Genomic DNA, 16,714 nt, shown 5'->3' with positions numbered 1-16,714 from the left:
GACAAATCCAAGGGGGAAGAAAAGGCAAAGTTGGTATCCACTTCTTTCCTCCCAAGTGGATGACTTTTTATCAAGTACTTTCAACAAGGGTGCTTCTCCTACTCTAGCCCAGTAAGTACTGTGCCTGGATGAGCTTTCATATTTTAGTGGGTATAGAGAAAACTCCAAAGGACTCCACAGAGATTTAGGAAAGTGACTAAAATGTTTGAAATAGAATGCAGGGCTTATTTCCCCTGTCAAAGAGGTGGCAAAGGAAGAGATGAGTGCTCCAGGAGATGCTCGAAGGGGCTTTCATCTCTCTTTTCACCTTGCTGTAAAGTAAAGGAAAGAGGATTTTTAGGGATGCCGAGAATGTGGGATTTGGAGTCAGATCTGGGTTTGAGTTCCTGTTCTACCATTTGTTAGCTCTGTAAGCTTGAATAAATTTATTTATTCAGTTTTTCAACAAATATTTATGTTCCAGTTGCTGGGGATACAGTGTTTTAATAAATCTCCTAGCTTCCCTAAGCCTATTTTTTATTTTATGAATTGGAATTAGTAAAGAGACTCTCTTCTCAGGATGTCTATAACCCAACAACCCATATTGTTCACCCTTACTCAATTGAACTGACAGTCCAAAGACAATATGGTCCAGGCCTGGCCCTCAATTACCTGAGAGATGTTTCAAGGGCTCAAATGTAAACTCACCAACTAGCCTGTGATTTGCTAAGTGCTATAGGAGTGAGAACCAATTGCCCCAGCAGAACAGAAGAGTAAGAAAGAAATTCACGGGGAGTCTAGAGAAAGTTGGAAAGCTTCACAGGGGAGATAACACTTGGGCTGAGGACTTCAGCCTGTAAGGGAACAAGAGGAATAAGATGGACTTTGTAGGCAGAAGAATCATATGAGTCTATGCGATGTGGACATTCAAGAAATGTTCAAAATTTCCAGAGTGGCCATAAGCTAGTGGTACTTCCTGAAACCCTCTGGTGGGCACCTGGAACAGTGTCCTATGGGTCAGTCAGCATGTAGAGGACTTATCTTTCTTGACTGTCTGTCTGATCTTCATCGGTCAAGGTCTATAGTACTGTATTAGGCATGCATACTTCTTAGCACTCACGGAGAAACTTTTCTTTAAAAGGTAGTTTACTGTGCCCAAGTTGTGAGATTATAAATAAGACTCTGCGTTTCAGTTGCCTGTACTGCATTTAGGAATGACAAAAGTAGAAAAAGGATGGTTTGGGATGAAGGAGCGGACAGTAAAGATTGAGCTTTGGGAGGGCTATGTGAAGGAGATGACACTTGAGCTAGGTCCTGAAGGAATGAATGCTAAGACTTAGGCAAGTGGAAAAGAAGGATACTAGTAAAGAAGTGGAAGCTAAGATAGTAAATTTGGGGACCTCACCTAGACTTAGGGGGCATGGGTTTTCTTTGAAAGTCTTTCATCTTTTGCATGCTAAGTTGCTTCAACTGTGTCTAACTCTTTGCAACCCTATGAACTATAGCCCATTGGGCTTCTCTTGCCATGGGATTTTCCAGGCAAGAATACTGCAGTGGGTTACCATGCCCTCCTCTAGGGGATCTTCCAAATCCAGGGATCAAGCTCACGTCTTTTGGGAGTGGTTAAAAAAAGAAGGCGAGTTCAACTCGAAGCATTTATTTATACCCGTGTGCTTACAGATAAATAAATAAATATATGCAAGAGGCAGTTGGTTGCCTAATTTGGGAATTCATGGAAGGTTCTGCTGCTGCTGCTGCTACTAAGTCACTTCAGTCGTGTCTGACTCTGTATGACCCCATAGACAACAGCCCACCAGGCTCCCCCGTCCCTGGGATTCTCCAGGCAAGAACACTGGAGTGGATTGCCATTTCCTTCTCCGGTGTGTGAAAGTGAAGTCGCTCGGTCGTGTCCGACTGGTAGCAACCCCATGGACTACAGCCTCCTCCATCCATGGGAGGTTCTAGCCAGATACAAACTTGAAAATTATCAAATACGTGTTGGTTTTAAAGCCATGAGTGGGTGAGCTGCCCCAGAGAGTAAACAGGGAAGTGTGAAGGGCTGAGGTTTCTAAGAGCAGAAAACAAGGAGCCTGTGAAGGAAGCTGAGAAGGAAGAGTCGCAAATAGAGAACCAAGAGAGAAAAGGTGCTAGCTCAGAAAGACTGAGTTTTATAAAGCAGATAGTCAACAGTCTTAACCATAGCAGTGAGGTCAAATGTGGTATTCTGCCATTGACTTGTCACCTAAGATGTGATCTACGTGAGAGCAGAGTGGATTGGAGCAGACTGGTGGTTTGAGGAACCCCCGGGAGACAAGCAGGGGAAAGTCCTGGGGGTGGATTACTGATTCTGGAAAGTGTGCTCTGAAGGGGAGGAGAGTGTGTCAGTGACTAGGAGACACCTCCAGACGTGCCTGTCATATTTGCAGTGAGTCTTAAAGAGTAGGGTGGGTTTCAGTGGGCAAAGCTTAGCCTGTGGCATCAGAAACAGCGTGATGGTGTGAGCAGCAGCTCAGTTATGATAGGACAGGTTTGAAGAAACGCGAGTAGACTGTTTGGGCAAAATCTGGGACATGCATGAAGTGGGACGGGAAAAGAGGTTGGCGCGATACCACCAGGGCCTTGAACGGGCTGCTGCTGCTGTCCTCTTTAAGGTAACGTGATCAAGGCTTCTCTAAGAGAGAAGCAAGATTAGAACCAAGATCTCCTGATGACCAGGTCCTTTCTGAGCTGACCAGGCAGCTCAGTCGTAATGCGGGTATAGTAAATAATGATGATGAACGTTTGTACAGCACTTGACAGATTACAAAGCACTTGCACCCTCGGGATCTGGTCTGATCCTCACAGCAACTGCATGGCAGGTAAGCCACGGTGCCTCACCTGCGTTGCACACAAGAACGGAAGAATCTGTTTCCCGGGTCTCTCTTGAGGACCACTCTCACTGAAGAGGTCATTTCCAGGGTGTGGCAGCTTTTTCCTGGCAAGCAGATCTGACATGGAGATTAGCAGTCCGGTGGTATGTCAGGGAGTGCCCTGGGGATGGTGCCCGTTAAGGGGCAAGAAGGCAGGAGAATGTGACAGCGGGTGAAGTGGAGCAGTAGATCAGTCTCAGCGGAAGTCGGGTTCACCCTCGGAAGCTCTGGGATGACCCCCCGGAGTGGTTCTGAGTCTGGGCAAGAGGACCTGGCTTCTCCGTGTCAGTGTGGCCTCTCCCAGCCCCTGAGGAGAGTACTGGTCTCTCAGGAAGGGGCATGTCCTGGACAAGTCAGTCCTCTTCAGCCAAAGTACAAAGATGCTTATTGTTGGAATTAGTCCAGCAGCTGGGGAGATGAGGCATTCATTCCTCAAGAGAGCTGGGTACACCCCAGTGTCCACCACATGGCTGGGCAGCCTTGCTAGAAAGCCCTGGAGATAGGTACTTTGGTCTGAACCCCTTATTTTATAGATCGGGAAACTTGAATCCAGACAAAACCAACACTTTGTCCAATACCAAAAAAATACAGAATGGAGTCCAAAACCAGGTTTCTCAGTCCAATCCCTTCGTCCACCTTCCACAGTGTCAGGATTTTGGGATAGACGGATGGAGCACAGTGTGATTAGGTTGCAGCTGACTTTCTGCCCACCTGAGACCTCAAAACAGTTTTCTGTTTTACTTTCTGTTGATGTAGAGGTATGGTAACGATCATAACCTACCCCGTGACCTGACTCCCCTCGTACTTACCCAGAGATTGAACTAGGGTCTCCAGCACTGCAGGCAGATTCTTTACCATCTGAGCCACCAGGGAAGCCCCAAGTATTACTTAGACTGTAGTGAAAATACATCAAAGTGCCAGAGGAAATAATTGATCTGAATTGCTCCTCAGTAGGGAAAAGTAGGAGGAGCTCAATGTTCCTTGGGAGACAGCTACCACGGAGGCAGTGGAGAAGGAGGAAGAATCTCTGCACCTCCGCAAGCCTGGGCCACACCCTCCACCGTGGGAAGACCTTTTGAAATAACTCGATAATCAAAGCCCGTTGTTCGTTTTGCACCTACGAGGGGCAAGGCATTGTGCCAAAAATAGTGAAGAATGAGACGTGTGGAAGTAGTTCCCTGACCTCCAGAGGTGCACAGTCTCGTTAATGAGACTAGACACACGCCCAGGAAGTTAAATAGCAATACGATGTGCTCTGTTCTATTAGGGCTGAGCTCAAGGATGGATGTGGGGAGAGAATAGCTAAGTTGTATTGAGTGCTCACTATATGCCAGGAACTATTCTCATAACTCTGGAGATCAGTATTTTTATGAACTTCATTTTCAGTTGAGAGAATTAAAATACACAGTGAGGAGAAGGAAATTGCCTGCACTCACCCTGCTGATGAGCCGGCCCTACCAGCCTGCATGCAGAACTGCTCCCCATGCCGCGTCTACATAGATGCTTGTGGGGATCAGTGGCCTGCTGGGTACCCTGGAGCTGCGAAAAAGATAACTCCATCCCAATTCATACTTCAGACAAGTTTATTTCTAGATGCAGAATTTTGGAAACTTGGACGCAGAAATTCGGAAAATGCTATCAGCTATTTCTTGCCCTACCCGTGACTTTTATACTGAATGAGTTTGTATGTGACCTCAGGCAAGGTACCCTCTGTGTGCCTCAGTTTCTTCTTCTGTCGGCTTGAAAAATAATAGTACCCAGGTTAGAGGATTGGATGAGGAGTTAGTGGTGTAAAGTTCATGAATCAGGACTTCCCTGGTGGTCCAGTGGTTAAGAATCCACCTGCCAATGCCAGGGACGTGGGTTCGACCCCTGATCCGGGAAGATTCCACAGGCCACAGGGCAGCTGAACCTGTGCATGACAACTGCCAAGGCCACCTGCTCTAGAGCCTGTGGTCTGCAACAAGAGGCCACTGCACTGGGAAGCCCACTCGCTGCCACAACAGAAAGCCCACGCACGGGAACAGGTACAGCGCAGCCAAAAAGAGAAGTGCACGAATATGCACTCAGCACTTTCCCTTGAGAGGTGCCCTGTAGAAGACGCATCAGAATTGCACGCTTGCAGGGACTTGTTAAGAGGTCTGAGGAGATACAGGCTGGATGCTTACTGCTGCCGTGGTATGAGAAATTGTCACCCCCATCTCCACTCCCTTCCCGTTACCCTAGGAGAGGACTCACTCACCATGGCTAGCTGACGGCTTCCACTGATCCAAGGAACAAGAGACGGCCTGTTACCACGAATTCCAGTTTCTCCCAAACAATTCTTTTCCCCTTTTCACTTGTTGCTCGTTTATAGGAAAACGCTTTTTCAAAATCACTCTCAGCCAAGATCCAAGCATCCAATAAGCTATAGAGTGATACTGTGTGCAGGAATATCAAATATGCAACTCATCCACCTTGCTAATTACATCAGGCACAATTACATGGAGGTGAATTCAACTATGGGAAGAGCAGAATCTTTTCTAGTTTTGAATGGCAGTTCTTATTCTGCAGAAAAGAAATTTGTTTCGGAAACTAACTTAGTAGTCTCAAATGTGAGTTCTATGTACTCAGTCCTTTTTCTTAATGGATTAATGGACCCATCATTAATCTTTTCTTATAATTAGCTAAGACATTTTACTTAAAGTATGGTCTGGGGGAAGGTGCTAGTCCACAAACTTCTATCAAGCTGCAAAAAATCAATAGCTGAACTTGAGAGTTTAGCATTTAGAAACCTCTGTAGTAATTGGATCTTGCCCCCATAACATCTAGGCCTGTGACCAGTGGTCTCTTCTTGTTGGACAAGCTATAGGTTGGGTTGAGTGGCAAACTCAAGGGGAGAGTCACATGTGATGGCAGTGGCATGTGGGTCCTATGAAGGAAGACCATGTATCAGTCTGCGGGAGTTTGGAAGTGAAAGGCTCTGGTCCTTCAGCAGGGGTAGTTTGAGAAGCACCACTCTAGGGAGGGACCATACATCGCTGGGTGGTTTGAAATGTGGCCTTCTGTGGATGCCCTTCCATTAACTGCTGTGTTAGCACTGGTGAACATTGAACAAAAACATAATTGCTCTTCATTAGTTAGTGCAAACTTGTGAATAGTGTTTAAAAAATATATCACTTAGAAGCAGTATGGACTCAATCCACATTGGCTCTTATTGTCATCCCGACTCTTATAAACATCCACCAGTGATAGATACACTCATGCCTTCTTTCACAGAGATGCCATGAAAAATGTTTAAAAGGAGTAGCCAGTTATAATCAGTTTCTCATTGGAACCACCTTTTGAGTCCCGTGGATCCCTCTGTTTGTTTTCTTTCGTCCCATCCTGATATTTCTCAGCCCTGCATGTATGGTCTGTTTGCAGTTTCTTGCCTTAGTGAATGATGGAAACAAGGTGCACTCTTCGCTGATACCTGCCCTTTCTCATTTTTGCTAAAAGGTCTTTTTTTTAAAAAATAGGAAAATATATTTGTTGATCGCTCAAGGATGGCCCCAAAGACGCCAATAAAAAATGAGCCAATTGACTTATCGAAGCAAAAAATCTTCACTCCAGAAAGAAATCCCATCACTCCAGTTAAGCTTGTTGACAGACAGCAGGCAGAACCGTGGACACCCACCGCAAACCTGAAGATCCTCATTAGCGCTGCCAGCCCAGACATAAGAGACCGAGAGAAGAAAAAAGGACTGTTCAGGCCCATTGAGAACAAGGATGATGCGTTTACAGGCTCGCTGCAGGTATTCAGGCTGTGCTCCTAAGGGCTTTCATAGGATTGAAAACTTTTAACTTAATTATTAAAAAGTCACCGAATTCTCAGCGTTTTGGTTGCTGTTGAGAGCACTATTTCACTTAATCCTTTTATTTATTTGCAGCTGAAGTGGGCCTCTCATTCTCTGTCTCATTTTTCATAATGAATGTTTTTGTTTTCTTCTGTTTTTTTTTTCTTTTCTCTCTTTACCAGTATGCATTTTTTAATAATTTTTTAAGCAATGATATTGTCTTTCTTGGAACTTAAATTGAGCCTTTTTCAAATGTGGGTTGACAAGACAAGGGCACTCGTTCAATGTGCTTACAATAAGAAAGTGTGAGGAAGAGTAAGATTTAGCTGTCCTTGCTCAGGTCTGTCAGCTCTTGGTAAATTGAGAAACATAAGAGCTTGGTGACACAACGCAGGCAAGTCCGTCTCAGATTTTCGTGTTGACAGGGATTACAGAGGGTCTTAGGGAAAATAGATTCTGATACGTCAGGTCTGAGGGGAGGCCTGGGGTTTCTACAGCTCTTAACAGGCTCCTGCTGATGCAGATCTACAGCCTGATGAGCACACTAGTAGCAAGGGTGTGGCAACTTGTAAATTATTGCATTGTTCATTCTTTAATTTAACCAGTAGACTCAGCCTCAGGGCTTCCCTGGCGGCTCAGAGGGTAAAGAATCTGCCTGCAATACAGGAGACCTGGGTTTGATCCCTGGGTCGGGAAGATCCTCTGAAGACGGGAATGGCAACCCACTCCAGTGTTCTTGCCTGGAGAATTCCGTGGACAGAGGAGCCTGGCGGGCTACAGTCCATGGGGTTGCAGAGTCAGACACGATGGAGCGACTAACACATACCCAGAGGCTCAAGCTCAAATCGCAAAGGAGGAGAAGTACAGTTCAGAAAAAGCAGTAGGTAAAAGGCTGAGAAAATAAGGTTAGGAAGAGTATTTTAACTAGAATCTGGGATGGTAAGGATGAGGACGTTCCCCTCAACTCGCAGTCCCACCCACTGCGGTTTCTCCTTCAGGACATTAACCGTGACATCTCCCGCCTCCCCTCTGTCTGCCCTCTGTAGCTTGACGTTGTGGATGACAGTGCTGTGGATGAGTTTGAAAAGCAAAGGCCAAGCAGAAAACAGAAAAGTTTAGGACTCCTGTGCCAGAAGTTTCTAGCTCGCTATCCAAGTTACCCTCTGTCAACTGAGAAAACTACCATCTCCCTAGATGAAGTTGCGATCAGTCTCGGTATGTATCATGGGGTCACCTGGAGGCCTGTCTCCAGTCATGGTGGGAAATGGATGCCTCCGGCAAGCCGAAGGCTTCAGATCACCTCCTCTACTAAGTAAAGAGCAGGCCCTCCAAAAGAGTGAGGCCAGAGGAGCAGGTAGAGCTTTTCTTCTGTCGTTATCGTTATGCATAGAATTCCAGGGAGCCTTCTAGGCCTGAGGGTCAAACAAATATTTGGTTTCTTTAACCTCAAAAAATGTGTTTGCACAAGACTCATGTTACAAATTAATAGCTAATACCTTAATTCTATCTTATATCAGACAGACTCAAAAGATTTTTTGAAATATCCTTTTTTTTTTAATGCTTCGGAGTTGAGAACTGCTATTATTTCTGTTACAAAGCCAAATTTGAAAGCAAGAGAGTTATGTTTGAAGCCCTGTACTGTGACCTTCACAGCAAGTCTGCCCAACTAGAAAAAGCACATCTGGATATAATTCAAACAGCTAAGCCTTATAACAGAGAGGAATACATCCGTTCATATGGCGTGACTGTGTGTCATGTACAGTGGTGTCTGGCTATAAATATGCAGGCAGCTGATCCGAGTAGAGACTCCTGGTGGACACGGATTTCAGTTAGTTTCACAGAACATACTGTTGACAATGAATAAGTAGAAATCACAATGATTTGAAGATGTCAGAGTGTCGCCTTAACAAATTAGGACAATTTACATACAGGAGAAGAAAAAAAGTCTCAAAGAAGTCAACCCAGTAGGCTTTATGAGCCTGGAGGAGGGCATGGCAACCCACTGCAGGATTCTTGCCTAGAGAATCCCACGGACAGAGGAGCCTGGGAGGTCCTTCAGGCCGCAAAGAGTCAGACATGACTGAAGCAACCTGACATGCACGCACACACGCATGCAAGTCTTTATGATAGACTATATTTTTAGTTGGTTTATTAGTTCTGTGTCTTCCCATAGAGCAAAGAATGTGACTCAGTTGATCCTTGTCAATCTGAATTATTCAAACGGATGGTTAAAAAGATTTGCTGGAAATTGAAGTAATGAGGAGCCAGTGGTTGTGATGGGAAGACCGTAGGCTGAACTTTGGGTAAGACAGAACTGGATTTGAAGCCCAGCTTTCTAATGTCTAAGCTGAGAGATTTTAAAAGTTAATTAATCTTTTCTCAGTCATAGCATAGAAACCATAGCACCTCCCTTGCAGAAGCTTAGAAAGTTAGGGATCATGTCAGTAACACGCCCAGCTCAGGGCCTGGCTTAGTAACTTATTGCTCCATGGAACTGTTTCTACTCAGCTGTTAGGAGAGGTTCCCCCTGCCCTCTTCCACAATCCTCAAGCTATCCTGTCAACCTGCACAGCTAGGAAGAGGAAGCAGAGGGCTTTGACAGGGGAGCTGTCTTAGAACCTAGGAATAGGACACAGTATTCTGGCTTTGGCAGCAATGAAACGAGATGTGAGCCAGCTGGACAGAAACTTGGTGTAGACATCGCTGAGGCGCTGGGTCCTCGAAGCTAGTCTGACGAGGCTGAGGGTAAAAGAACAGATCACACAATGTCTTTCTCATTGGGGTTCCTCTATACACCCATCCCTTATCAAGAGATTTTGCTGATAGCAAAGCAGAAGAAAAAAGATTAGATGTTGGTAGGCTGCCTTACAGGTCCCAGGGAGGACAGGGCTGTAGGTCTCCTGTTATGACCGTCTAGAGCAGAATACCACGGCTTTTGCAACAACTTCCTACCGTGTCATGATTTCCCAAGGCTGCCAAATGAACTTTCCGTCTCTCTTCATGGGAGCTAAGACAGGGTCCCTTCCAAGAAGCTATTTCTAGGGTAACCATCTCCTTGATTGAGTCTAAACTCCTGGCTCCATCCCAAGTCACAAGCTGTAAGACCAGATTTTAACCAAGGATCTGCAGAGCATTCAGATTGCATTGTTTCCCAGTTTCTGGTCTCGTGTAGATTTGATACTGATATTACAGGTAAGAAGTGAAAGAACTGGGAATGACTTTAGTAAATGGAAAATTACAGAGCCTAGGAAAATGTACTGGCTGAGATGCTCTTGATGAGCTCTGTGGGGCATAAGGGAAGCGAGGTAACAATGAGTGAATGCTCGAGGGCATAACCAACGCCATGACTAGGATGAGTAGGGTCGCCTTGAAGACAAAAGAAAGAGAAGGCTCAGAGAATCTGCAGGACTTGAGGTCTGTGAAATGGAACTTTCAGATGCGCCCAGCCAGTGGACAGTTAAACTCAATCCAGATTGCAAAAGTGAGTGATTAATCAGGCAGCACCCCTACTGTGCATGTCAAGCAGTATCTTATTGTCTAAGTGGATTTCTTCCTTTATTTCTTGGGATGTCTAGCCACTAGATGGAGACTTAACAGCTCCTGTCTAATAGAAAATAACAAAACAGTTGGGCATATGGCTGGCCCTGGGGTGTCTCAGTTGCATTCACATGACATTTCTAATGGGAAGGTTTATGGCGAGTTATGCTCTAAACGAGATGTGTTAATATATGGAAACAGACTGGAACCAGGGCCCAGGCAGATCTGGACAAGAGGCTGCTGACTGCTCCTGCCAGCACCTTCCAGCAGGCATCTGGCAGCAGAGCCGGAGCTTTTGGAGGGTGAAGAGCCATTCAGGGTCATGAGCCGAAATGTTCTGATTGACTGTGAAATGCCTCTTCAAGCGGGGATAGCACTTCCTCTCAGCTCCCCAGTTTTCTTGTAATCTGGTCTATTTCTTGCGTTAAGTCTTTGGAAAGCCAAGAGCTGCATACACTGAGTCTGCTCTGATTATATAACAGCTGTTGGCAAGCGAAGGGGAAGAAGGCATTTTTGTTGCCGGGCCCTTTTGCTTGGAGATGCCTGGCAGCATTTGTTACGGATACTTAGACGAGAGCAAAAAGGGCCAGCGAGTCCCAGAAGCCTGAGTGTCTGTTGCATAACAGGATGAGACAGACGGGAGGTTTAAAACATCCGTCTCTACTGTCACCTTGATGCCAGCAGGGATTTCAGGTATCTCCAGCGCCACACAGGGAGTACTTACAAAATAATATACGAAGAGCAGACAAAATTAACATCTATCAGAATCCCTTTAAGTTTATTGTCGCACCAAATCCTCCTCATTTTATGAGAGAAATACCCAGGCACAGAAAGAGTAAGTAACTTCCCAGGCTCACCCAACTAGTAAGGGATAACGCAGGGATTCCAGTCCAGGCAGTCTGACCCCAAAGACCCCACACTTGACCCATGAAAATATTTTTAGTAAATTCAATAGACTGCTCATCATCCTGGCTGTTTCAGGAGTGTTGCCTAAGTGGGTAGGGAATCTGTGAACTGGACGGTCAGCCTGTGCTGGAGTTTCTGTGCTTTACTGATGGGCTGTGCGGCAGGGCGGTGCATTAGAGCACAGGGAGAATTGTCCGTAGCTGTGATGGGCACACAATCCCTGTGTGTTCCAGCCCTGCCTTCGCTTCCTCCCGCGACCTGAGAAGGGTACCCAAGCTCTTGACGCCTAAGTTTCCAGCGCAAAATAGGAAACAGAATATTTACCATCTGTTTTCCCTACTGGCCATTATAAGAATTAACAGGGCAATTTTTTCACATCATTCAGTGTGAGGAGAGTATGGTCCAATAATGAGGTTACAGCTATTGAACACAGTTTTATAGTCTGTATAATTAGGACTAACTACAAGTCAAAATCAACCGTCCAACCTTCAGCAGCATTTATTACTGTGATGCATATTGCTCAATCCCGCCAGTTTTAACATGTTGAAATGTTCATGTGGTTTGCTTAACAGGTTCAAAGAAAAGTTGCTCTACTATTTATGTAATACAGGTGGAACTATCATCCATCTCAAGGTGGACGTTTACCCTAGATCTTAGCAAGAGTTGGATCCCAAGAAGAAAAAAGAAAAATAATTTCTGTTGCTTGCATTCTCATAGGATGAATTTGTTGAGCAATTATATTTGCTGGGCAAAGCATCACACAGACTAGTTCATAGACAAGGCCCAAGCCTTCAAGGAATTTATACTCCTAAATGTTCTTTGGGGCTTCCCTGGTGGTCCAGTGGTTAAAATTCTGCGTATCCACTGCAGGGGGCCCAGGTTTGAACCCAGATCGGGGAAGTTCAGCCTTCCATGCAGTGCTGCCAAAAAAAAACAAAATTAGAAAAGTGTTCTTCAACATGACAATGGTCGGCTTCTATTTTTCAAACAGGCGTTGAAAGGAGACGCATCTATGACATTGTAAACGTGCTGGAGTCGCTGCATCTGGTCAGCCGGGTGGCCAAGAATCAGTACGGCTGGCATGGTAGGCACAGCCTGCCAAAAACCCTAAGGAACCTCCAGAGATTAGGAGAAGAGCAGAAATACGAGGAGCAGATGGCATACCTCCAGCAGAAAGAGCTCGACCTGATAGATTATAAATTCGGAGAACGCAGAAGAGATGGCTGTCCCGATTCCCAAGATCCACAGTTACTGGATTTCTCCGAACCAGACTATCCTTCCTGTGAGTCCCCAGGGCCCATACCGGTCTCTTCTAAAGATGGCGAGGGCCAGATGGGCCACCCTGGAGGCATGTGGCCTCTCGGTCTCTCTCATGAAGATGGGCAGACAGATGGCTTCCCAACTGGGCTGCCCACTCCACCTCACGGGAAACCTGTCTGGCGGCAGTTTCACTTGCTGTCTGGTGTGTTTGGATCATAGGTGGCGAATGGTGGTCCAGTTTCAGACTGACAGTCCCATGCTGCTTCCTGTTTGTGAGCCTTTAAGGAAAATTTACTTGGAAAGAATTTCTGTCTTCAAAAGATTCTATTTGTTCAATTGTATGTTGGAGTGGATGACTTAGAAAAGAACCCAATTTGCAGAAAATGCTGATTAGGAAGACAGACAACCTTTCATTTGATACTGAATTTTTTACTTATATTGTATTACATTGTTCTTCCCCCTCATAGCTGTCCCTCTTTGATCTTTATTCTCACCCTAATCCTCCTTGTTAAGATGATAAAGTGCAAATATTCCTTATGTGTCACCTGCAAATATAAGAAATAGATATGGAAGGGTGGGCCCGACTTTCATTCCATCCACTACCTCGTGCCTTTAGTATCACCCTATGAACCAGTCTTTATCCGAATAACCAGAGGAGACAGCCATCTGTCGGGGATGATTTGCCTATCATCTATGGCAACACACATCTAAGCAGTGTCTCTCGCTTACTTATTGTTTATTTCTTATTTCCAAAATGCAATGGATGAAGTGGGCACCTCCTATGTGGATGGTGTATTCTAGCTTTTGTGGACTCAGAGAAATACAAGTGGAGTCCTTGCCTTTGAGGGAAGAGTTGATGTTCTGAAAACAGTTCCCGATCCCCAGTCTTATCTTTTCACCCTTCTTCTTTAATCTTTTCCAAAACTGCTTCATAGATTCTATTCAGTGGAGTATGAGTATAAAGCATTTCAGAATTTATACCAACTATAGAATAATTTTAGGACCCCCCCAAAAAATCTATCTTCTTTCTTTATGAACCATCTTTTTGTAATGTGTGGCCAAGTGGTGATCAAAAGTGATCTTTCCATCTGCTGATAGAAATAGATAGGTCTGGCAAACTACAAGTACAGTCTTTTTTGTGGTAGATTATATGTTTTGATGCTTTTGTTTCATTCCCTTTGTAGCATCTGCAAACAGTCGGAAAGACAAGTCTCTGAGAATTATGAGCCAGAAATTTGTCATGCTGTTCCTGGTCTCCAAAACCAAGATTGTTACTCTTGATGTGGCTGCCAAAATACTGATAGAGGAAAGCCAAGATACGCCAGACCATAGTAAATTTAAAAGTAAGCGTCTTCACTTAAACCCATTTAGCAGCACAGAGAGGGTGGGGTTTCACATGTCGATGTTTGCAGCCTTGGAGATTTTTTTAAAAATTATTTTGTTGAGATGTGCACTCCTTCTTGCCTTCTTTAAGCTTCTTGGTGCTGTGAGAGGTAAGCTGATCACATCCTAGAATTCCTGTGAAAGTTCTGCCTGATGCCTTTACCTCGGCAGAGTGGATGCTGGAGGCAGAATGGCATCCCACACATGCAGGCCAGGGAGGGTGTGCGAGTCTCTGAATTTCTCTTTAGTATCGCTGCATCCAAGATGGCATTTCTGAGTTTTCTTTCCCTTTTCTCCTCGCCCCCCGCATACTCTTCTGATGGGTGGAGATGAAAGTTGTCTACAGGTAAGAACCAGAAGAACAGCAGGGGAGGGGGTGGGGCGGCGGGACGTGGATGCTGGACAAGAGAGTGTTTTGAGTTTCACACCCAGACATCTTCCTCTTCCGTCAAGCCTGGCTCCTGAGCCAGAGGCCCTGGCTGCTGGTAGCTCATTCAAACCCTGGAAACCCTGAATTCAACATTCTCTAGCAACAACATTTGTCTGTCTCCAGCTGGAAGTATAGCCACCCTGTGGGAGAAGTGACTAGATAAAATCCAATTCTATCAGGATTGGGAAGAATATTGTCTCTGGAGTGAAAGCTTGAGGTTTCAGGCTGATAATCAGAGCCGTTTGCTCATCCTAGCCCTGAGTTCAAGTGGCTTTCCTCCCTGTAAGTTGACTTCTTGGATAGAGCTTACTTTGTGGGCATCGTTCTGCCCATCTATTACCGCCCGCCCCTCTGAATTTCTCCTCCAGTGCATGTATTTTCAAATGTCTCTCCCTGAACCTCTCAGACTCAGGGAATGCCCACCCAGCCCTCCCCCACTGGGTGTCCACCAGGATTAGAGGTGAGGCGCTGACTGTCTTCAGCACAGTCATACCACGTGACCTCGAGCCCTGGACAGTCTGTGCCCGGCAGTGCAGCCTCGCCAGAAGCTCCAGGGAACCCCTGTCACTGTCACAGCCCAGCTGGCTGGGAGAGCGGGTGCCACCGTCTCCTGCAGGGAGAGACTCCAGGCAAGCTTCTGACAAGCCATGGATCAGAATGACATTTCCTATGCCTTTAATTACAGCCCGTTTGCCTCCCTCGGTGTTTTTGCAATCACAGTGATCCCAGCTTGTCACCAGGTGCCTCTGCTACGAAGCGTGAAGCTGTGAAAGCAGAAGGACACACTGACCTTCGCTGAGTGGGGTGATCAGACACTGAAATCCTGAGTGATTTCATGCGGGAGCCACTGGCTTCCCATGCTACCCCACTGCTCTCTGCTGGAGGTTTCTTTGGTGGCTGAGAAAGTGACCCATCACACAAACTAAAAAGTAATGATGTCCCGGACCAAGCTATGGTGTGACCACAGTTTTTTATGTCTTCAAGCAAAGGTACGACGCCTCTATGACATAGCCAATGTGCTGACCAGCTTGGCGCTGATAAAGAAAGTGCATGTCACGGAAGATCGAGGCCGGAAACCTGCCTTCAAGTGGATCGGCCCTGTGGATTTCAGCTCCACAGGTAAGGCGCGGTGTTGCTCGGGACCATCTGATGTATAATCCCCAGTTGCTTTTTCAAAGCGTACACCTACCACCCGGTGATCTTCACCTTCACCTCCCATCACCCAAGTCACGTTCAGAATTAGACTCATGCCGCCAGTCTGGGAACAGTGAGCCTTAGTCTACACACGGTTATGCTGGCAGCTCACACACAGAGAGCTTAGAACCTGGCAGTTTCTGCAGCTATTAAATTACAGCTTGTTGGCTTTTTTTTAATTTCATTCCAAAGTTCCTGGAAGTTTGGGCCTGAGGATTAAAAATAATGCTTCACTTTAACAAGTTTTTTTTTTGTTTTGTTTTGTTTTTTTAATTTTAAAAATGACACTTCTTATGGTCTTTGGTTGTTTCTGCATTAGCAGAATAAAACATTGTTTTTCTTTGAAATTCCACATAATGTAAAAATTATATCAGTTACTGTCACGAAACTCATAGGTGGTAAGATGACAGCTAACCATGGTATGGATGTAGTGAACACCTTTTCTGCAATTTGTTTAAAAGGTTGCAAATGTCATAATTTTACTAAATTAGAGCAAAAGAGGGTACTATCCTCTACTTATTTCACAGGTAGCATTTGTGTGCCTGGGACTGGATCTTCCTGCACCAGCTACTTATGTGCAGCTATACTGCCTGGAAAAAAGCCAGTAACGTTATGTTCAAATTGCCCTTCCAATGTTAGTCTCAGTAGGATAAATTCCTGCACTTAACCCAGGCTTATGAAAGATACGGCTCTCTACTCACGTTGTAACACATTATTCACTTAGAAACTAGATGAAGCCACTGACAGCCAAGTATGATTAACTCAGCAAGTCCTTATTGCATGTGAACTATGCAGGCAAAGTTCATTTTTATTGCACTGAGCAGGTAATGCATTTTTCACAAATTGAACATTTGTGGCAACTGTGTGTTATCAGCTGGTGATGCTTAGTATTTTTTAGCAATGATGTGTTTTTTAACTTAGGTGTGTATGTTATTTAGATATGATGCTATTGCACAATACAATATATCACAAACCTAGCTTTTATATGCATTGGAAAACAAAAAAATTCATGTGACTCGTTTTATTGCAGTGGCCTAGAACCGAACCCTCAATATCTCTGGGGGTTGCCTTTAGTAGCGCCAAGGAAAACTCAGAGACATTTATGATACAGTCCCTGCCAGTGTGAAATGTGCAACTCTGCCACTTTCTGCTCCTGTTTTTGGCTTGTCCTTGGGTTTTCACCAGTGAAGCTCTCTTCCCCATTTCAACATAAAATATTCTACTCAGCCTTCAATCTGGCTCAAATGTCAGCTCTTGCATGAAGTTTTCCCCAGTCACCCAGAGCAAGAAGTGTCTCA

At 45.2% G+C, this 16,714-nt stretch overlaps 1 protein-coding gene across 1 annotated transcript in view; it reads left to right on the top strand.

Annotated features, from left to right (window-relative positions):
• E2F7 (E2F transcription factor 7) overlaps positions 1-16,714 on the top strand; it is a 39,709-nt gene that overhangs the window by 3,067 nt on the left and 19,928 nt on the right. Inside the window, exons 3-7 of the mRNA XM_055396204.2 lie at positions 6,389-6,664; positions 7,753-7,921; positions 12,141-12,431; positions 13,594-13,752; positions 15,207-15,341. Of these exons, the coding sequence (XP_055252179.2) occupies positions 6,389-6,664; positions 7,753-7,921; positions 12,141-12,431; positions 13,594-13,752; positions 15,207-15,341 (1,030 nt within the window). The remainder of the gene's footprint in view (positions 1-6,388; positions 6,665-7,752; positions 7,922-12,140; positions 12,432-13,593; positions 13,753-15,206; positions 15,342-16,714) is intronic.

Source organism: Moschus berezovskii, chromosome 6 (assembly GCF_049115385.1).
Source record: "Moschus berezovskii isolate FMDL1 chromosome 6, NW_MosBer_1.0, whole genome shotgun sequence".
Lineage (NCBI taxonomy): Eukaryota > Metazoa > Chordata > Mammalia > Artiodactyla > Moschidae > Moschus > Moschus berezovskii.
The sequence above is the reverse complement of the archived record's forward strand: the minus strand, read 5'-3'. Positions and strand labels throughout refer to the sequence as shown.